The sequence below is a fragment of the Manihot esculenta genome, chromosome 4, assembly GCF_001659605.2.
Source record: "Manihot esculenta cultivar AM560-2 chromosome 4, M.esculenta_v8, whole genome shotgun sequence".
Taxonomy (NCBI): domain Eukaryota; kingdom Viridiplantae; phylum Streptophyta; class Magnoliopsida; order Malpighiales; family Euphorbiaceae; genus Manihot; species Manihot esculenta.
The window spans coordinates 1690386-1713193 of NC_035164.2; the positions used below are offsets into that span (position 1 = coordinate 1690386).

The following is a 22808-nucleotide window of genomic DNA, read 5'->3' on the forward strand; positions in this document are numbered from 1 at the left end:
GCAAATACGAAAAATTAAAATTATTTATAATAGTTAGCACGAAACTATTAAATAACTTTAATTAATCATTTTTGATGAAGTAAAAAATGAATTCAAAAATTATTTGAATCAATTTAGACCGAACTGTTTTATCATTTGACTAAACTATAACTTAAAAAAAAAAAAGAATATACTAGATTATTTCATGTATAGTCTAGATGCATGGATCAAGTGAATAATACTAAATCCATCATTAAAGATTAATTAAATGTTAATCTTTTTTATAAGATTTAAATGGGTATTTAAATATAAGAAAAAAAATTAAATTTTATTAAATAATTTCCAATTGTCTAATATTCTGTCCTTAACATGTATTCAATACACCATTCCCAAATGAATTTTTCCCTTGAAACACAAAGGTCTAAAGCCATTGTTCCTAATTAATGTGGTCCTAAAACTTACTTCAAATATGGTTCATGTACCATTGACCTCTTTGGATCATTTGATTTATGATAAAAAAGATTAATTTGATACTTTTCTGCCCACTGAGCAAAGCTGGCTATGTCTCTTTTCAATAGTAAAATGCAAAATTTAAGGTTAGATGCATTGGATTCAAATACTTGTAATAATATTATTTTTATCTATATATACTCATTGAGGAGTTCATGTAATTAGGTTAATGTTTTGCCATTATTCTTGTCTTCTTTAAACTACCAAATGTTTTTATGCTACCATTTAAATGGTAATGAGAATTTTTTTTTCTAAGTATCGAGTTTGAATTCTGCATACTGAATATCTTTAAAATTTTAGAGAGTATTTTATTTTTTAATAGATTTTTTCGTTCTGAATATTTTCGAATGATTAGGATTTGATTAAATAAATAAATAAAATGGTTTTTTTTAAATAGAGAAAATAAATAAATAAATAAACATGAAAGTGAATCTAATGAAGAAAGTTGATGCACTCAAGCCATGCAAGTGATTGAACTTATTACACTTTCTCACGTTGGCCTAAAAAAATCTAAATTTCTCACACATTCTTAAGAACAATTGATGGGTAGATCAACCTAATTAAATTATTGAAGATGAAATAAAAAGTGAGATAGGGAATAACTGAATTAAATTAAATTAAATAATATTTTATTACTTATTATAAAGAAATTTTAAATAATAATTAAAAGAGGATGAGGTCAATAACAATTAATATTTAATATTATTGAAGTGGGGATTCAAATCTGAATTTTTAGATAAAATACAAGTATAAATTTAATTACTGTGTAAGTTAGGGTATGCTAATATCTATGAATTATAAGAATTTAATTTTTATCCTAACTTTTTGCCTAATTTCTAATGCAAGGCCAAGTCCTAAGCTGAATTTCCAGTTGACTAATACAAGTGGCCTTTTTTCAATTTGCTTTTCTAGCTAACGTCCATTAGAAAGTTTCAATTTCAATTCAATAAAAAGAAAAAATAAGAAAAGGAAAGAGATATTTTTCAAACTATTTTAATTAGTAGTAGTAATTGTTATGTTGAATTCTGAATATACCGTACTTTTAGTTTTTTTTTTAAATATTTTATTTTTTTAGTGAAATTTATTTTACATAAATTTAAATTAATTTTGATGTTCTACTATTCAGAAAGCAGGGTTTATAACATGAGTCTAAATTTAGATGAAAAGAAAGGCGTTCCTTCCTTTTTATCCTTTTTTTTTTGTCTGCTAATAACGTTTAACAGTCTTTCTGTTATAATATTATATATCTCTGTCATTCAAGTCTGTACGTATAAATGTGTCAAAGTCACTCTCCACACCAGACGGCTATTTAATTCCCCCGGCGTGTATGCGGATAGGGTTGCGAAATAATTGGACATGCTATTCTCTCCACATCACATCACCGAACTGAATTTTTTTCAACGAATTTGGGCTTACGATAGACTCGATCTGTCCGCGTGTCTGAATTAAAGTTTGAGATGCTGGACCGATCAACCAAAAAAGACTCTATGTGCTTTAGATCAGCGCTGTTTTCTTGGGTTCGGACTTGTCCAGAATAGAAGTGGCCGGCAATCATGAAATTGAATAAGTAAATTTTGATATTAAATAATTTTGAAAAAAAAAATATTAAGTTAGTCAAAGTTTATGGTAAATGATTGTACTTGCGTTTAAGATGCACCAAACTCATTAAAAAAAAAAAAAATCCAAGTGGGTTGAGCTAAAAAAACTGGCAGCTTTTAGCTTTTGCTTACCAAAACCACTTAACCACCTCCCAAAGTCTCTCTCTCTCTCTCTCTTTCTATAGAGTTGATTTAATCCACACGCCATAGCTAATTGGTGCATTGAAGAAAAGGAAAGAAGATGCTATGTGGGCTCTCTCTCTCTCTCTCTCTCTCTCTCATTACTCATCACTCACTTTTGGCTTTTGCCTTTGCCACTACACTGAACTACTACTCATCAACTTAATACTCACTCCACTCTTCACACATGCACGTCACTCCCTACTTTCAGAATTTGATCTCTAAATTTTTATAAAATTAACTATTAAGGAGTTTGATTTGAAATACAGGACCGTTTTAATTGAGTAATTTTAAAATAAGGATGAATTAGTGAATTTTTTAAAAGTTTAAGGATCTGGTAGTAATTTTTCCAATTGATATAAATTCTCTTAACTATAAAAAGCTTTTGTTAGTTGAGGTCTCACCTCTTCTTTGGAGATGTAAGTATCAAACAAACCTCTCCTTTTCTTTTTCTTTAATTTTCTTGGTTCTCACTCCACTTTCCAAGTTTTTATATATTGTTGGTATTCATTTTCTTTGGTTTCAGTTTGCTAACTGTCTTTGAAAGTGATTTTTGTATATTATCTTCATCTCTTCTAAATTAAGAAAATGAAATTGATAAATTAGAATAATGAAAATCTCTCTCATTAAAAATAGTAAAATATTTAATAACACAATTAATAGAAATATTAATTAATAAATTTTTTAAAATGTTAAAAATATTTTAATATATTTTTTAAAATTTAAAAATTATTTAGTGAGTTTTTTCAGATTATAGGGACTGAATAGTAATTTTTTCTAAAAATAGTTTAAGGCAAAAGCTGTCCATCTTCTTTCAATGACAATGACTTCTTCCCAACTCCAACCTCACTTCAGCTTATTTACTCTCCATCCCACTTTGCCTCTTCAATTAACTACTCTTTTGAGGAGAGAATCAACTACCCTAATGTTATGTTTAACATCACGATTGGAATTATGGTGGAGAAAAATATTTTTTAAAATTAAAAAATAATTTAAAAAATTAATAAATTTTAATATAAAAAGACTAAAATTACAAAATAATTTATTTTAAAATTATAAATAAATTAGATTGTTCGTGCTATATTTAAAATTGACTTGATAAAAATTTAGCTTATCTCGATTGGTTTAAAAAGAATTTGCTTGATAAGAAAAACACATTGATTTCAAAGGGAAAAAAAGAAGTTTCTAGCAATTATTGTTATTATTATTATTAATGGGAATCTCCCATTTGGTACTTATCATTAGATTCAGATTCAGCTTCAAGATTAATTTCCATTATTAATTTTCACTTTTTTCTTTATTAATATCTTTGAGGATTTTCCCTCAATATATATAAACTGCATCCACCAATGCTACCCCTCCCTCAACTGGTAGCAATATCCACAAATTTAGCTACATGTATAGCAGTAAAGAGATAACTGTCACCTTCAGCTCTATAGCAATAGATACAAGTTGAATATTCTAAAGAAATTTAGAAGATTGATAAATTGATCAATTTGGCAGTTGCAATAACAAGCTCTCACACTCACAGGTGAGAATCAACTTTATTTAGCAGGGAAACCAAGAAACATGATAAACATCAGCAAACAATCGCTTTATTACTTGCTGTCTTGACAATTATACAGTTTACACCATTGGCTATGGAAATTAACATTGAACCCTATATGGGAAACCTGTAAATGCAAGCAGCAAATAGCACAAAACAGAGTAGTACAAAATAAACAATGCACATCGGCTGCCATTATATTGGAGTCAGACCAACAACACCTGCATTCACATAGCACAAAAGGGACAAGAAAATGAGTTCAATCAAGCAGTTAACGAAGATGTGAAGGAGTGATTAACCATATGCCCACAAAAATGTGAATTGCAATTAGTTTTGAAAATTCAGATACCAAATGAATCATACAGCTTGGAACTGACACTACATGATATGCATAAGGAAGCTCGTGGGCATGCAAAAGACTGCAGTCTACAATTGCTTATTATGCCAGGAAGCATATTAGAACATCTCTCCACCTATGGACAATTATCTTCTTTCTAAAGTAATTAGTTTAAATGGACATGATTTATATGTGATAACATTTGTCCACAGATCAAGAATGATGCACGAGACCAGGACATTCCTCTCTTGCCATATTAAGAATTAAGTGATGTACCTTCTAAAATTGAATGTATTATTGCAAAACTAGTTACCAAAAATTCCTCCTCCTTCCTGCTCAAAAATACTTCTTTTCTTGATGTCAACAGAAAGAATAGTTGATTATTCTAGTGTGCGTGCCAATTCCAACATTAGTATTCTTGTATTTGCTCCACACTTCTTATTTCAATGTTTGATATTTTGCATTTTTATTGAATCTACAAATGAAAAAGGATGGATAATGACCATTGAGATAATTCTCGGTTGCTAGAAAAGTAAAGTTTATGAAACATTTTTTCAGTTTCAAACATTAGCCAAAATCAACTTACTGCAAGTTTGGAAAACCTCACAAGGGAGTGCAACAATCACGCTGACTTCATTAGATGATCAAACTTTATTGACACAGGCACAAATGAACAAAGATATTTATAATTGGTGTAGTTAGCAGGCAAAATTGAGTATTGCCTTACCAAATAAGCAAAAACATAAAAATAATAACATCCACTTGGTTCAAGATGCTCCTTCAAAAAAGCAACCATTGAAGCTATATGAAAAATGACAAGCTGTTCATTATCCTACAAAAACAAACCAGAACAGAGTTCCTATATATACGTTCATCTCATTCCAGATCTCTCTCTATCAAAAATATCAGATTTCTAAATTTTCATATTGTCCTTAACACCACCTTGAAATACCTTCCAAAGAACATTGAAAATTTCATCAACTTGAACTAAATAGCAGGTTGGTGAATCTACTCCTTTTTCAAATTGTCCCACAAAAAAACTCTTTGATTTACCAGTATAAAGAGATTTTGCTAGTGAAAAGGCTTTCAAGCCTGCCCAATATCCTTTTCTTTTCCAAATATTTTTTGATATAGAAGTACACTTTTTGGGAACTGCAGCAACTGCCATTCCAAAATAAAGAGGTTATGCAGCATGCACCCATTCTTGCAGCTGCACATGTGTACAGCAAGCATGCATGTGCCATGTGTACACACAATCACACAACAAAAAGAAATTACTCATTGGCACAAGCACCCAACACCTATAGCTAAAAACACTAGAAACAGTGTTTCATGTCTGCAACTCTGTTAATTGGGTGATCTTTTAAGATTTAATTAGCAAACTACATATGCTTCTTGGTTATGAGAATTTATCAAGGAACAAATGAATCATAAAAATGGCCATGTAGCAACGAAATAAGTGCAAATACTTAAAAATGTGTAAAGAAAAAAAGAAAACTTTACTCTTTAACATACCACAAGCCAACCTTCCACCTGCATTGCCAGTAGTTAGACTAAGTTCATGTCCACCTACAGATAACCAATAGGAGGGAAAAAGACATTAAAGTTATGAAGACCATTTCGAGCTTCTATTCCTCAAGAAAAATTAGCAAAATAGGAAGTTTGTGAACATTTAAAAGTTACTTTCACACCCATGCCAGAATCCCTCCCTCCCCACAACACCACATAATTCCTGATAGTGTTTAAGATGTATTGACTGACATAAAGCTAAGTTTAAAGCACTAAATGAATTAATTTCTAAACATGTGCAAGTCAAAATTGCAACCTAAGTTCAATATACTCAAAATGTTTTTCAACATGTACAACATTGCCACTGTGCAGGAAACTCCATGGTGCAATGAAGGCGTAAATATAGATGTAAAGTTTACCTTTTCCAAGGTCATCCTCAAGCTCGTGCACAACAAATGCTCTTCCAACTACTGTGTTAGGACCACTCAATAGTATCTGCAAAATTTTCAGTCAAAACTCCACGATTGAGATGAAGTCTGAACAAAGAACATAAACCCTGTGCTGAATTTGCACAGAAACATAAAATATAATGCAGAAAGGTTTTCATTTTGCTGTGAGATAGGAGGCAGGGCCTTACAGTCACTCAACCAAGAAAAACTCAAGTTTTCAATCAACAAAGTTTACCTGGTTGTCCACAATTTTTACTTCTGCCACCCCTGAATGACCAAAATTTATGCAATGATATATTAATTGGTCAAGTAAGTATACAAAAACCAAATGAAAAATAGAAAGGTATTACCATCAGCATTAGCAACTATGTTTCCCAGGTCGCCCGCGTGACGGACTTCATCCTCAGGAGCCCCATGTGTCATGTTATTGGGATTGAAATGTGCTCCTATTATTTGAATAAAAAACAAAAACTCTAAATTATTAACAGACCACAATTAGAATCATCCATCAATAACTGAAAGATTACAGTCAAATTCTCACCTGTTGAAATGCATCCATTCGTTGTGTCACCATACTCATGCTACACCACATAATGATTAAAACGATAAATTATAATATGGAAAAGAGAACTAAATTTTCAAATACATAGACAAAGAAAGCTAAATCAAAAAAATGCTCACTAGGTGAAACCCATGAGGCCCTGGAGTAAGTCCCGTGACACGAACATCCACTGTTGTGGGACCTGTTGAAAACAAACAGCAAATCATCAATAAATCACTGATAATGACTCAATTTGCTTGCTAACAAATTTGATTACAGGAATATTCCTTTTCCTTCCTCAACTCTCCAGTAGTCTGGCTCAAGACACAAACAATATTTGAGCTTCTAACAAATTTGCAAGGGAAATCTTTGCAGAAATTATACAAAAAATTTTGATCCTACTTATTAAACCAAACATCACAAACTAGAAGAACAAACTCCAGAGACAACATTATCTCTTCCTTGGCCATTAAACTAGACCATTAGCTAAACAAAATCCTTCAGATATAATTCCAAATTGCCAAAAGAATACAGCATTTTGAAAGTAAATCAATACTGAATAGCATTCTCAGCGAGTCAACAGCTTCTGATCTAACTTCTAATTTTCCACTTCCAAGAAACAAAACTTATCTATAACCAGATTACTCTTTTTTAGTTCTCATCAGACAAGCAACGAGAGAGAACCCATGCAAAAATCAACATCAAAGAGAGTAACAAAAAGAGCGACAGAGAAGTGACAGAGAACAGATGCAACAGACCATCATCTTCTTGGGTCAAAGTGACAATGCCTTCAACATTGGAAGTGCCTTTGAGGACAGCGACAGCCTTTTTGGTGGCAGCGACGACGGCAAGAGGTTTCTTGGGGGACGCCGCGGCGATAGATAGAGCTAGCGATTGGCGAGGGAACTTGACGGAGACACCATGGAATGAAGAATGGAGAGATGGGTTATTACTAGGATTAAGATTTGGGAGAGGGGAAAGGAGAGGATGTGAAGAAAGGGAAGCTGCCAGAACTGCGTGAGCTGCCATGGCGGCTACAGCAGATGCTTGCATTTTTCTTTGAAGATAGACCAGAGGAGCAGGAATGAGGATGACAAATACATAACCTGAAATGCCACGATACTCGAGTTAATAGATTAGTCCCTAAATTTTATCATTAATATTAATTTGATCCCTATATTTTGAAAATTAAACTATTTCATCTTTAAATTTTTACTTCTGTTCACATGGCTAGATCCTTCCGTCCTTCTTTGCATTAATTTTTTAAAATTAAATAACTATTTAATACTTAAATGTTATAATTGTTTATAATTTCATCACTCAATTTTATAATTAATTACAATTTCATCCATACTCTATGTATATCTCTTCTTTTTTAATCTCTCTATGGAAAAGAGGAGGACAAAAAGGAGAAAATTAATAAATTAAATTATAATTAATTATAAAATTAATGGATAAATTATAAATAATTATAAATGGACAGAATAATTTAATGTTATCTTTGACATAATGCAAATTAAAATTTCTATTGAGATTTAAATAGAAAATTTGATTATATTATATTATAATAAAAGTAAATAAAGTGATTAAATAATTTAATTTTTAAAATATAAATATAAAATTATTGTTAATCATAAAATTTAAGGATTAAATTATAAATTTTTATAATATAATTAACTAATAATAGTAAAACATATAATAATTTATTAAATATAAAATTTAATAAATTTAAATTTACCTTAAATTACTATATAATTTTAATATTTTAATAATTTTTTCTCATTATATTTACTATATAAACTAATAATTTCCCCTGCTTGTAGCCGCCGTCAAAGGTTTGAATTATGAAGTGGTCAAAAAGAGGCTATAATTAAAAATATCATTTTATTTGACTTATAAATTAAAAAATTATTAAAAAGTTAAAAAATGATTTATAATTAATTTATTTATTTAAAATTACTTATCAAATAAATATGTAATATTTAAATAGCATTTATATTATTCTAATAATTTTAAGAATACCAACATTATTCTTTTGTATGTATTATTATTTTAATATTTAGAAAATAGAATTTACAGCATTTTAGTCTCTTTCCTCTTTTATTTTTTTTTACTTCAATAACGTATAACCGCCACCCTATTACAGTACCATCACCTATTGTTGTCGTTGTCACTTAGTCCATACATACGTTCTCTGTCAGGCGGTTATTTAATTTAGCACATATGCTAATAGGGCTGTAAGGTGACTGAGTCTGCTCTCCTACCTTCCATTACATCACTGGACTAGACCGTCCTTTGGTGGTCTCGTAGGTAGATCAGTCCGGTCTGTCTTAGTTACAAACTGAAATATATGATATTGAGCAGGTCTGCTTTAGAGATTCTAATGAGTTTTGGATCTATGTCTTTTTTGAGGGTCCGGTCTCACTCAGAGTATAAAAAATTCGGCAGACATTAACAATTAATTGTTTATGTTTGAATTTACCTGTAAAAGTAAGAACTCTATTTGAAGTTAAAAGTAAATAATTAAATCAAACCAAACACTTTCAAAGGCATGTGGTTGTGAAGATGTATATGAAGATAAGGTTTTGTTTGTTTTTGCCCCCTGAAAAAGCCTGTATTTTCATATAGTATAAAACATATTTAAAAAAATTAATTAATTACATTAAAATAATGTATAAATAATAAATATATATATAAACTAGTCGAAATTCTGCACTTATTAGTGATTTATTTAATAATATATTAATAAGAAAATAATTTATATATTATAATAAACCTGTATTACTAAAAATCAATAGAGTGAAAATAGATATAAAAATTATAAATATATTTATTAAATTAAAATATAATTATCTTATTAAGTATTTCACTATTTTCTCTTTTATGAAATGTCTAAAACAATTATGTGATAATTTTTTTCTCTTTATCTATATTTAAAGTTCTATATTTATTTTTTTATTTTATTATTTGTGTTAATGGTGCATTTTCATATAAATATAAATTATACCCTTATCTTTTATAAAATTTTTAAAATGCATTCATAAGTTTATATTTATTATTTATAATTATATCCTTGTCTTAATAAATTTTGGTGACTAGTTGACTAATAAACTTATTATAAATCGATATACTTTAGCGATATGATCGAAAATGAGTTAGAAATGATTTGTTACTCTACAATAAAAAAAAATGAGGTGATTAGCATCGACAAATAGCTATTCTGACGTTTAAGTTAATAATTTATCAGAAAGGCTGAATGCAAATAGATTGCTCGAATTTGAAAATAGTATATAAAAATGTCTATTTTGTCTGTCATTTATTTTTATGCTATACGAAAATAAAATTAGTAATTTTCTTAAAAATCGGATTAATACCGATTAATGAATAAGAAATTATGCGTTTGTAGGCATAATGAATATCTATTGTATAATATTTTTAACGATAACTTATATGTTATAAAGGTCAGAGATAAAAATGTGAGTTTGTTGTCATTCTGAGTTCGAGTCTTTTTCTTTTTTTCTTATGCGAGACTTGAGTGACTCAGAATTATGATGATAACACATAACATATTTTGAGTGAATATTATGTTCCATTGTAGCAATTGATATAAATTTAAAAATTTATTGAAATAAATGAAAAGAAATAAAGGGTTTAAATTATTTTATACAATTTCAGTATTATTTTTTTTATTATTATCTATTTTTAATTACTCAATTAAATTTTTAATTGAGAATAATTGTAGTGGGAATTTATTTTTTTAATCACATTCTTAACATAATTTACTAACACGTTGGATTTACAAAAATTATGCTTTTTTTATAAATTATATTAAAAAAATATGAAAACTATTCAGAAAGAGTTTTTCTTTGTTTCAACTTTAATATAGATATATAGATGTGAATATTAAGATAGATGATTTTTTTTTGTGTGTGTTAAAGAAAATAAGGATAGAGAAAGTTAAACTCAAAAGGAAAAATTATTATGTAGTGTTGTATTATAAGAAAATTTATTAATTAATTTTTTAATTTTAAAAATTATATTAATTTTTTTAAAATTTTAAAAAATTTATTAATTAGCTATTTCGTTAATTTTATTTATTAATTATTGTATAAAAATTTTAAATACCTTAATACGCTGAGATAAAATAGTATATATTTAAAAAAAATTAAAGGATTAATTAATAAATTTTTTTATATTATAAAAATTAAATAATAAAATATTTAATAATTAAATCTAACTAAAATTTTAAAAATATTTTAATATATTTTTTAAAATTAATAAATTTTATTTATAATATATAAACTAAATAATAAAGAATCTTCTAAATTTTCAACTCATTTACAATCGAATTAAACTCGCAAGTGTAAAATTATTAAAAAGACATAAATTTACTGTATAGTGTATGTAGTACACGAGAGAAAATAAATAAAAAAAATAATTAAGATAATTTAGTTATATCTATTATATAATATTATAAATTAGTGTAATATTAAAAAGTTATAATTTGTAAACATTAACATAAAATTAATTTAAATGAAATTAAATAGTAAAAAATATAAGAAGAATTATTATTTAATCTATATATAATAAAAAATCTCATTAGTTAATTTTTTAATTTTAAAAAATATATTAAAACATATTTAAAATATTAAAAAATTTATTAATTAATCTCCCAAATAATTTTAATCATTAAATGTTAAAAAATATTTAAAATAGAAGATTAATTAATATAATTTTTATAAAATTAAGAGACCAACTAATAAATTTTATTCATACGATAAGAACGAAATAATATAATACTTAATATTTAAAATTAATAAATAATTTATTAATATATTTTTAATATTTCAGAAATGTTTAAATGAATTTTTTAAATAAATAAATTAATTAATTAATTTCATTAAATTTAAGAAATTAAATAATTATTTTTCTAAAAATATACCTAATTATAACTAGTTTAATATTAAATAAAATTTTTTTTGTACATGCTAGGCATAACGCAAACAATAGGGTATAGCTGCTTGACCTTGAAGAAAGAGTGAATTTGGCAAGACTATAAATGATGGGACCACCCCACGAGTAGAAATATAAGCGAAGGGTGGAACCTCTAATAAATATTGCTTTCAATTTTCACAGTATGCAGCAATAACATGTAAAAATCATAATATTATTTTATTTAAAAGAATGCTTTTTCATAAATAACAATAAATAATAAGTACAAAATAAAAGAGAATTCATTTTTTTAAAGTGGGCAGACTTTGACGAGGGAGCCTCTCTCTCCCTCTGAAAGGAGTTTTGCTCCCCACTTACAGAGGCTCCCTCTCGCTCTCCATTTTTCTAACTTCTTCAATCTCATTCCCATTGACTTTCTCTCCCATTTATTTTTCTCTTATTTTCTAATTTTTCTTCTTGAGAGCTTAATCTCTTCTTGTTTACTATCAACGTGTGGTCTTCCTCCTGTATTTGGATGTAGATTTGCTCTACTCTCTCCGAATAAGAGGCTGTAGATAAGAAGTTGATTTTTGAATTTAGATCTTTGCTTCTTAGACGAGGGCTTCTCTTTGAATATAGTGTTTTGCCCATCTTTTAATATTCAAATCTTTAACGTAGTGATGTTTTTTTTCTTTTGTTATTTTTGGATGATTTTTTTGTCAATCTGCAATCTTGCAGATTGAATGTAAATATTCACTTCTCGACATTATACTTCTACTTTATAGATCAGTTGGATAAGGTAAATTTGGTCTATTACATTTCTAGGGGATCTCTCCTAGGAGAGGTTGACATCCAAATTGATCCTGAGCTCTCTTTTAGCTCGATAATGACGAAAGCCCTCGGCCCAATCTTTTATTGGGTCCTTATATCCGTCAAATGTGGATAATTCAGCCTAAAAACAAAAGTAATAGAACCCATAGGTAGACTTAACGAGGCGAAAAAGGTGCAGAACAACTTACTAGAAAGGCAAAATCCTAGACAAGCAAACTGCCTCGAAGCAGCACATGAACAAAATGAAATTAGGGGACAACATCCGATAAGTCACCCTAAAATGATGAAAGACCTCAATGAAGAAAGGGGTAAAAAGAAATGTCAGCTCGAAATCGTGTTGTTTGACAAAAAAGACTAGGTTGCGCTCTTACTGGGCGTCTATCAGACCCATCAGCGGTTGGTAGGGAAAAAAATCCTCTCATTAGAAATGGGTGCCCTAATCCTATAGATGATGGTGTTAAAAAAGTGGTTGAAAAAGTAATGAGAAAGAGAAGAATGGGCGATAGAGGACACCAGACCCATTACATCAGGAATTCTAGCAGAATCTATGAGAAGAGTATGATATATCTTAGATCAGAAAGAAAGGCAGGAATTACAGGAAAGAGAAAGAGCAAGATAGCAGTAGTAGCACAAGAAGCAAATAAGCAAATGCAATAAAAAACGTAAGTTTGAAATGGGTAAAGGCGAAGACGAAATGTTTTGATAAGGACTCTCCTAGAGCCGTACAATAATAATCGAAGCTTTGTGATTTACCCCCTCTTTAATCATGCATGCCCTATACACTCTAACTCTGTCTGAGCCTGTGCTGGAAAAGTCAAGCCTTAGTTACTGAGGCTCAATACATACATTGCAAGACCAAACTTCACTTTAATGAGTCGGACCGGCCTCGAGTCTACACATGGGAGGCCTTACCATGTTTATTCTTCTGATTTCGTGAGACAACAAATCTCGTGATACTCAGAATTATACCTACATAGTACCGAATGGAATTAAATGACCATCAGACGATAGAAAAACACATAATATATTCGTACGTACGACTAGCGTAACAGGAGGGCGATTATAGTAGAGAATAAAAGAAAAAAAAAGGAATAAATGAAGTAAGAAAGAGACAAAACATACTAAACTTATCAAAATACACATTGAGCTTACTTTTTACGAGATCTCAGAGTATCAATTGGTACCATTTATGAAAATGAAAATTTTTTTTTAATTATTGGTGTTCTCATCCTTAGTTCAGCAATTGAGATCTACAAGTCTAACCATGGTGAAAATCATATCAAAAATACCCAAGAATCAAGCAAATCCCTAATTTTTAGGCTAGACTTATACTACGTTGTCCATTCTTGGAACGTTAACAACCTTGTCCGTATGGGCTGCTGTAGTGCAGTTTACCCTTCGATCTGGGAAGGAATTTTTTAAACTAATGAAAAGTTTTTAAAGCTCTAAAAACCTTGAATCAGTTTTTTGGAGAAGAAAATATTTTTTAAAGGTTTTGGAGGGCTCTAAAGACTCAAATTTCAATTCATTAAATTTATGGATTAATAAAATCTATTTTTAAAAATCTCTCAATACCTTAAATTTTTTTTTATTTCTTTTCAAATAATAAAATTTAAAAACCATATTTTATAAAAACATGCTTTATGAAATCTTACTCTATCCTAACTCCTTAATGTTAATTTGCTTTAAGAAAAAGAAAACTCTAATCGGTCGACTTTAATTACTTGTATAAACAGGTACTGACAGAGTCGCTGGTGAACACCCTCAGTTTCAAAGCATAGCTTCTCTGTCTCGCCCAAGCGTACCCCAGTCTCTAGATCCCTCTTCACTCTGCATCAAACCTGGACAGACACCTGATGAACCCTCCTACCTAAAAATCTTCCCTTTTATATACCCATTCTTCATGGACTCTACGAATCCAAATCCACCCTCCATGCGGGTCCTGACCCGTCCACCTCCCTCAGCACCCATCCCCGCTTCTTCTCCAGATGCTCAATCATCTTCCCAATCCCACCCTCGTTCTCTAGAAGGCGTTGTTGTTGTTGGGTTTGTTTCACGTAGCCCTGACCACTCTTCCCAGCTCATAAACCGTGTCCTGGACTCTAACACATTCGGGTCAGGTAATCTCGATAAGCTACTGTTAATCGATAAAGAGGAGGTGAGAGATTGGTTCAGTAGGAGGAGAATCAGTTATTACCATGAGGAGGAGAAGGGGATTTTGTTCTTGCAGTTTGGTTCAACCCGGTGCCCCGCTGTTCATGGGTGTTCAGGTCCGGATTCTGGGTTAAGCTCATGTTTGGAAGAGCGGGAGTTTGAAGATCTTCAGGGGTTGCTTTTCATGTTTTCTGTGAGTTCCTATCATTTGGTTATTACTGAACATTAAGAGTTTTGCATATACAGTTATTGTGAACCCAGAGAACTGAAGTGTGATTACTTCTGATAACATGGGTTATAAAAGAAAATGTTGAATTATTTAATTTTTCAATGGGAGTGGGAATAGCTAGTTATTGTTGATCCAGGCTTTCTGGAATGTGGATATATAATGTCTAGTTTAGATTGATATGCATTATCGTTATAGGAGTTTCCTGATGAAGGGATGGGCATGTTTTGGTTAATCTAAAATATCTTTAAAATTTGTGAGAAAATTTTTCTTTCAGTTAACTAGCATTTTATGCTTTGAGGTAAATTCACTAGAACATTGCAAAATATGGGAATTTGGGAATCAAATGTTTGGTATTTGAAAGTTTTGTTTAAAGTTTTAATGCAACTCTGATCATGTGGTTGACAAATCAGATAAAATGACTCAATTAACAATGCAGGTGTGCCATGTAATTATATATATTCAGGAGGGTTCGTGCTTTGATCCTTGTATTTTGAAAAAGTTTAGGGTTTTACAAGCAGCCAAGCATGCATTGGCTCCATATGTAAGGTCCAGAACTACCCCGCCATTGCCATCTAGGTCTCATGCTTCATCATCGTCCTCTAGGCCAACCCCTTCAACTGGTTCCTCTCCAGGAAGAAGTAGTGTCACGAATCGCGGTGCTTCAGCTATCTCTCTCATGTCGGGTTTAGGTTTCTACACATCATTGTTTCCTGGACATTGTACTCCAGTCATACTATTTGTCTTTGTTGATGATTTCTTTGAGATACCAAATCCTAATTCTAACACAGAGGAATTGAAAGATTTGTCCTCACTTAATAAATCTTCTAGTAGTGTATCTAGGCCAAACTTACCTACTAAGGGTTCTGGTTCAGTTGTTGTGCTAGCACGCCCTGTCAGTAAATCTGAAGGTGGTTTCAGGAAGAAACTGCAGTCATCTCTTGAAGCACAAATTCGTTTTCTGATTAAGAAATGCCGAACACTCTCAGGTGCTGAAAGTGGTCATGCTGGATCCAGAAGTGGAACTGTTTCAAGTTCTGCACCTTTGTTTTCTCTTGATGCTTCACGGGCTGTTGTGCTGCTCGACAGGTCAATAAATCAGAGAGGTGAATCTCTGGAGTTTGTTACAGACCTTGTGGAAGATGTTTTGAATGGAAAAGCAACATCAGATTCTCTTTTACTTGAAAGTCATGGTCAGAGTGGAAACAAGGAGGAGATTTTATCCATAAAGGAGTTCATTTACAGACAATCTGATATTCTGAGAGGTAGAGGGGGATTGGTCACTGGGACCAACAGTGGTCCAGCTGCTGGTGTTGGCATGGTTGCTGTAGCTGCAGCTGCTGCTGCAGCCTCAGCTGCATCTGGAAAGACATTTAGTACTCCTGAACTTCCAAGTTTGGAAATATGGTTATCATCAAGCCAACTTATTCTACATGGAATTTTATCTGCAAAACGTGGGTGTCTAGATGAAACAGAAGCTGTTAAAAGAAAACCTCGCCAGCGAAACTCTGGTTCAACCCAAGTCGATGGGTTTGCTCCTAAAGGCATGGATCCTTTAGATGCTGCAGTTTCTCTGTTGGAAAGTGGTAGAGGACTGAATGCAAAATTTTCAACTTCTTGGTGTGAAAGGACCCTTCCAACTGCCAAGGATATTTATCTGAAGGATTTGCCAGCTTGTTATCCCACTTCAGAGCATGAAGCCCATTTAGAAAAGGCTTTAAATGCTTTCCACTCAATGGTCAGGGGACCTGCAGTGCCTCTGTTTGCAAAAAGGCTGGAGGATGAATGCACAGCCATCTGGAAATCTGGTAGGCAATTATGTGATGCTGTTAGTTTGACAGGAAAACCATGTATGCACCAGAGACATGATATTGGCAGTGGGGAGACGGAGTCACCTTTAGGAGCTCCAGTGAAGGCACATTCAAGTGGATACTTTTTCCTTCATGCTTGTGCCTGTGGCCGCTCACGTCAACTGCGGTCAGACCCTTTTGAGTTTGAATCAGCAAATGTTAGTTCCAATTGCTTTCAAAACTGTGACAAACTGCTTCCTGCAGTCCAGTTACCAAAGCTAGATAATGTGGGACCTGTTCATTCATCCTCGTGGAGGTTGATTCGTGTTGGGGGAGCAAGGTATTATGAACCTTCTAGGGGTTTACTTCAGAGTGGGTTCTCTGCCTCACGTAAGTTTCTCTCGAAGTGGACAATAATTTTGGAGAAACCAGAGAGTCCAAATGTTTTACCAGCCAAAACTGTGCAACAAGGTTCAATGACTAGGCAAGGTACAGACCCACAGGTTGAAGTTAATGCCGAGACAGACAGAAAGAAAACTGCAGCTGCAAGGTTATACTCAGGAGACATGCATGTCGGGGTTGAAAATCAGCGGAAACTTTCAGAAAACAGCAAGATTGATGACAAAAAAATTAGTTTTGGTAGAGGGATGGCAAATTTTACAATGAGAAAACCCTTTTCTGAAGTTGTTGCTGGATCGTCAGCTACTGATTCAGGGTTTCCTCCCCTCCAGCAGAGGAGACAACCTGCATCAGGTTCAGAAAGAAGTTCCAAACAAAACAGGGCAAGGGATAGGAATGCAGAACAGGTTCATACAATTGTTGATCAAGGATCTCAAACATCTGAAGATGTTATTTCTGGTAAAGAAGCCTTGAATGAAATATCTAGCAGTGGTGGGAAACATGGGGACCCTTATGTACAGATAGGAAGTAATGTAGTTCCTGTGAACATTAATGGTGGTGAAATGGTTAACCTGAACCCTACTTTAAAACATGCAATTGTTTATATTGGTTTTGAGCATGAGTGCCCCCATGGCCACCGTTTCTTATTAAGTCTGGATCTGCTTGATGAACTAGGATCTCCATATTCTTTTCCCAAAGAATATCAAGTCCCTTATGTGGAAACTTCTGACCATAATGTGGCAAGTCCTTCAAAATTGGGTTGGAACAGTGGACATGGTAGAATTCATCGAAGCTCAAAGGGAACAAATTTTGTTGGTGCAAATAAGTTTCGGAATGTGGATAAGTTAAATGGTGTGAATGTTGGTTTATATATTGATGGGTTGATACAGCTCACTGGGGCAGAGAAGGAACAGAATCAAGCATCTACCCCTGAACCAACATATCAAGATTTTGTGAAAAATCTTGAAGTGGACTTTCATTCGATTAGCCTTGATGATGGCGGAGGTGCTTTCTCCATGTTGAATAGAAATTTACCTATATACATGAACTGTCCATACTGCAGGCGTTCTAGAAATAAGAAAGATCCTCAAAAGATTAAGTTTGCTGGCACAATATCACAGTTACAGAGGATCTTTTTGGTATGTAATGCTGCTTATAATTTTGCTGCCACTTTAGTTATTTTGTATCTCTATATTAAAATCTGTTTCTGCATGTGTATTGATGCTGATGTGGTCCTTTTTGATGATCTGGAAAGCATACTTCATGCTTTCTATGGGTGGCCCTGCTGAAAAAAATTTTGGATTTTGGGAAAGTATAGTTGTTGCATAAAGTTATACCAACCTAAGGTGTTTGATATTGTTTCTAATGTAGAAGGGTTTGATGCTTAGAAAAATGAACCATCACATTGACTGCATCCTGCAGTTCCTAGAATTGATACTTTGATATGAACTGAAATTACCTTCATACAAAAAAGACAGTTGGCAGTGACTTATTATTCTCTTAGCTATAGGATGAGGATCCTACTAATTCTCTATCTTCAGTTGCAGAATAGTTAAAAAAAAAGCAACAAATTGAATATCTGTTGAAATTCTTGGAATTATAATACTTCAGCTACACCAGTGGGATTTTTATTTTTTTGGGTGGCTAAGGTTGCAAATAAATAATCAAATTCTTGACAAAATATGTTTCTGCTTTCTACTCTCTCTCTCTATCATCCACACTGTTTTGCAATGTGGTAGTTGCACTTCAGAACTAAGGGCTGTTGGCAAGCATAGAAGCATGCCTAAGTGAAATAAGGTGCATAATGTTGAATAATGTAATAATTTATTTTGGAAGATTAGAATTCAAAAACCTTTTTTATGGTTGTATGGCCAAAATATCAAGTTGGTGCATTCAACTCTGGCTGTTGATTGTTGCAGGCCCTGTGAATCTGCCATTTATCAAGTGCTGTTTTCCTTGATTTATTATTTTTATTTGTATATTATGCAGACTTTTTGTTGTTTTCTTTATTATTGCTTGGAGTTTTTTAAGGTCTCACTAATCAATTGAAACCTTAGATTCAAACTTGAAGCACACTGATTTTATATCTGTTAAACCAAGTCCAAAGATTCCTAGAGTAATAACTATTGTATTATCACTTAGTGGATACCTAGGCACCTTACAAATAATTTACATTTGAGTAAAATGTAATAAGGGAATGAGACCTTAACACTACACATACATTCAGGAGATATTTATACTTTTTTCTTTAAATAAAAATAAGATCATCACTAGTATTCACCTTTTGAGATCTGCAGATCAGACAAATTTGGTTGCCTGAAAAGAATGGTGAAGAATTATGTTAAATTTGATATTGTTTAACATAATTCGATATTGGGCGCCCCATAAATGTGCCACGCACCAGTAAGAGCTAGCTTTTGGGGTGAGTTAGGCCTGACCCAAATTTAACATGGTATCAGAGCCTCCCCATCCGATGTTGGGCCTTCCATGAATATGTCATGCACCAGTAAAATTCTGGGCGTGAAGGGGTGTGTTGAATCCCACATCGGTTGTGGAAAGGGGTAATGTGCCCCTTATATGGTCATAGGCAATTCTCCCTCTTGAACTAGCTTTTGGGGTGAGTTAGGCCTGGCCCAAATTTAACAGATATGTTAGGTGCAATGAATTTAACTTCAACTTAAAATTTGCTAGGATATTTTTTTTCTACCACTTCTTGTGGTGGTTTGAGCAAGTAGAAATGAAAGACCTTATTTTTATTTTCATGATTGAGTTTTAAATTACCTCGAATTAACAAATGCCTAATATCTTGAATCTGATTGTAGGTAACACCTGCATTTCCAGTTGTATTAGCAACATGCCCAGTTGTACAATTTGAGGTATGTCTTATGTGTAAGCATGAACTTTATGTTTAACTACAAGTGATATAGAGGTATATCTGAACGTTGCATTTTATGTTATCTAGAGGTCTATTTCTAGTATTTTAGTTTTCATTCTTGCATCCTGGTAACTGTCATCTTGCTAGATGAGTTCCTGTCATAATTGCTACATTTTGTATTGGTACATTTTTTCCCGATATGTATAGCTAGTCTCATTGTATACTTTTCCTAATGGTTTATCAACCTTTTCCCCTAAGGTGTCATGCTTGCCCCCATCAGTTGCAGACCGTGAACGAAAGTTGCAGTTCAGCCTTGGATGTCGAGTGGTCCTACCGCCAGAAAGTTTTCTGACACTAAGACTCCCATTTGTTTATGGTGTGCAACTAGAGGATGGAACTCCACTTCCTATTAATGCTTTTGAACATCAACCAGAAAAGACTGCTTGGATAATGAAGGGCACAGCATTGCAGGTGATTTCCAAGCAAAGCAGTCTCAATAAGGAAGCCCAGACGTAGTAAAAATTTCTGAACCTTAGAATTTGGCCATCTCAGCAATCCGTTCCTTTTCTGGGTTCATATGAGCAGATATTGATGACCAGTTTTTCCTGGACCAAGGTGAGGTTAGCAAATAAAAGAAATTCTCAGAAAAGTGATTTTTCTTCTTTCTTTCAATTTGCTTGTAAGATATTCAGGACTTTGTTTTGAATATGCATATATACTTTGTTTGAATTTCATTCCATTTCCTGATTTTGAGCTTCTCTCCTAGTGAGCAGGATTTTGCCTGAACAATCTGAGTAACATTTTGTTTTGAGTTAAGATTTGATGACTTGGAAAGATATTGATACAAGAATGGTCTTGCTAGGTGAAGGATGTGGGCCTTTTTTGAGATGCATGGTTCTTTGGCTGATCACAAAATGGTTGGCATTCTCACTTTCTTGAGTTAAACTTCTCTATGTCAAATTGTCAAATAAAACTGGAAACTTATCATTGGATGGATATTTTTGCAGTTGAAGGACTGAAATGGATTATGCCTTGTGATGAAACAGTATTTGGTGATCAATCGGCAGCAAGCAGAAAGCTGAGAAGTTGATAATGTTCTGCTGTTGCAAGTATTTTTTTTTTTCCTTCTTTTGTTTCATTCTGAATAAGGATTCTTCTCAGATATTTATTTATTTTAATACTATTTATGTGGCTACAGTTTAATTATGTAGAATTTGAACCTTCAGGTGGCTGGTGCTTTCTAGTGGACATTCCTGTTGCCATGGTATGCCACTCTTTGTCTGTGCTTGGGCTCTGATGTTTTGTGCTCGTGGACGACTTCTCTGATAAAGGTTTTTTTGTTTTGGGACAGTTTATGTCTTTACTTGTGGCCTTTGATACTCTGATTCTTTATTTTGCCATGCCGTCCTACGATACTTCATGGGATACGACATGAAATATATATCCAACATATATTATAAATTGATGTGCGATATAATACATCTCTCTGTTCTCATGTTCAAAACTTTATTGAATCGCGAAATATTTAAGGAAGATTAATATCTTTACTTGAATTATTGTTTCCTTTGCTTAACAAAAGAATGGAGTTTCTTTGATATACTAGCTCAGAATATTTATTAATTTACAAGTATTTTTTAATTTAAGAAAAAAAAATGTGGTGATGTAAGTTAATGAGTTATATAATAATTGTAATTTTCTTACTTCTGTGTGTCCAGGATTTTCTTTTCCATTTGCACGACACTTCTATAGCATTGTCAATGTCCGATGTCAGGCTCGTGGACCAGTGAAGCTAAATGAACCGAAAAATATTTTTTTTTAAAAATCTGTTTGGTAATTAATTTTATAAAAATAAAATTTAAATAAATTTTCATAAAATTATAAATAATTGTAATTTTTTTAAAAAAATTATAAATTAAAAAAATGAAAACTTCAATTTTAAATAAAATTAATAAAATCTTCAAAACCCTCAACATGCAAGCACCATATCTGAAGAAACAGCACAACAACCGACAACGGCGAGGAAAATCGTCACCGAAAAAACCCATAAAAAAACGAGATCTTCAAAGAGCCAACCCGTAGAAGGAGTAAAAGAGACAAACAGAGACACTTGCGAGCCTACCTCAAGAACCATCAAATTCCGATCTTGAAAAACAATCGCCTTTCAAAATAATCGCGTTTAAACATAAAAATTTGATCGGTTTAATTTAAAATTAAATTGAATTAAATAAATTAAAAATTAAAATTTTAATATTTATAAAAATTAAATCAAATTAATTTTAATAAAAAATTAAATCAATTTTAATTTGAATTTACATATATAACTAACTAATAAAAAAAATTATAATTTCATCTATGAACTTTGATTATTAGGGTTTGTTCATTCATTTTGAAAATTGAAGTATTTTAATCCTTAAATTTTCATATGCTAAAATCAAAAGTCTTTTAGATGTTTACTAATAAGATCAATGAAGTTTAAAAAAAAAAAATAATATATTAATAATTTAAAACTAAAATAATTTTTACATTAAAATTAAAATTTTTACGATTTAAATTCAAAATATTGTATATAAATTAAAGATAGTTTTATAATTTTTCAATCACTAAAAAATAATGTTCAATAAGTTCTTTTTGTCGATAAAATTATTTTAAATAGTTACAGTGATGAAAAAGTTATGAAAAAAAAAAAAATCCTTTGAGCTCCATAAAGTATTCTTAATTTTCTATGATAAAGAATTTTATCTTTGAAATAAATATAATATTGATTTAAAATTATATTTTCAGATTTTTTGAGTTCTTCTTAATATTCTTTTTTTTATTGTGAAGATTTATGTGTTTGAAGTAAAACTAAAATTGATATATTTTAATATATTATTTATAATAAAAAAGTTTAGAAAAACTTAATTTAATTTATTTATTTTTTTATTTATAAAAAAGGAATCTAATTCTTTTATA

The 22808-nt window shown here is 31.5% G+C and overlaps 2 protein-coding genes across 8 annotated transcripts; one reads left to right on the forward strand and one right to left on the reverse strand.

Annotated features, from left to right (window-relative positions):
- Positions 1 to 3846: 3846 nt before the first annotated feature.
- LOC110612716 (superoxide dismutase [Cu-Zn], chloroplastic) lies at positions 3847 to 7785 on the reverse strand. Its single transcript, XM_021753485.2, has 8 exons — positions 7408 to 7785; positions 6790 to 6851; positions 6650 to 6689; positions 6459 to 6554; positions 6344 to 6375; positions 6079 to 6154; positions 5666 to 5719; positions 3847 to 4034 (listed from the first exon to the last, which is right to left on the reverse strand). The coding sequence occupies exons 1-8, from the start codon at positions 7700 to 7702 to the stop codon at positions 4009 to 4011; spliced, it is 681 nt and encodes a 226-aa protein (XP_021609177.1). The 5' UTR covers positions 7703 to 7785; the 3' UTR covers positions 3847 to 4008.
- A 6341-nt stretch (positions 7786 to 14126) lies between these two features.
- On the forward strand, positions 14127 to 21363 carry LOC110612856. 7 transcript variants are annotated; one of them, XM_043956161.1, is made up of 8 exons: positions 14129 to 14759; positions 15232 to 18120; positions 19804 to 19857; positions 20115 to 20471; positions 20719 to 20773; positions 20864 to 20965; positions 21055 to 21120; positions 21208 to 21363. In XM_043956161.1, the coding sequence occupies exons 1-4, from the start codon at positions 14316 to 14318 to the stop codon at positions 20370 to 20372; spliced, it is 3645 nt and encodes a 1214-aa protein (XP_043812096.1). In that variant the 5' UTR covers positions 14129 to 14315; the 3' UTR covers positions 20373 to 20471; positions 20719 to 20773; positions 20864 to 20965; positions 21055 to 21120; positions 21208 to 21363. The 7 variants fall into 7 exon arrangements, with proteins under 7 accessions (XP_043812097.1, XP_021609379.1, XP_021609380.1 ...); XM_021753685.2 differs by having other exon boundaries at positions 21083 to 21120; XM_021753687.2 differs by having other exon boundaries at positions 14128 to 14759; positions 20623 to 20773; positions 21083 to 21363.
- The last annotated feature ends 1445 nt before the right edge of the window (positions 21364 to 22808 follow it).

Bases quoted from the DNA above. Each gene is read 5' to 3' on its own strand.
- LOC110612716 (XM_021753485.2), bottom strand. From the start codon at position 7,702: ATGCAAGCATCTGCTGTAGCCGCCATGGCAGCTCACGCAGTTCTGGCA. The intron at 6,155-6,343 runs GTAAACTTTGTT...AAAATTTTGCAG, and splicing joins TAAAAATTGTGGACAACCAG to ATACTATTGAGTGGTCCTAA. The intron at 4,035-5,665 runs GTATGTTAAAGA...ATGTGAATGCAG, and splicing joins AGGTGGAAGGTTGGCTTGTG to GTGTTGTTGGTCTGACTCCA.
- LOC110612856 (XM_021753687.2), top strand. From the start codon at position 14,316: ATGGACTCTACGAATCCAAATCCACCCTCCATGCGGGTCCTGACCCGT. The intron at 18,121-19,803 runs GTATGTAATGCT...ATCTGATTGTAG, and splicing joins AGTTACAGAGGATCTTTTTG to GTAACACCTGCATTTCCAGT. The intron at 19,858-20,114 runs GTATGTCTTATG...TTTTCCCCTAAG, and splicing joins GCCCAGTTGTACAATTTGAG to GTGTCATGCTTGCCCCCATC.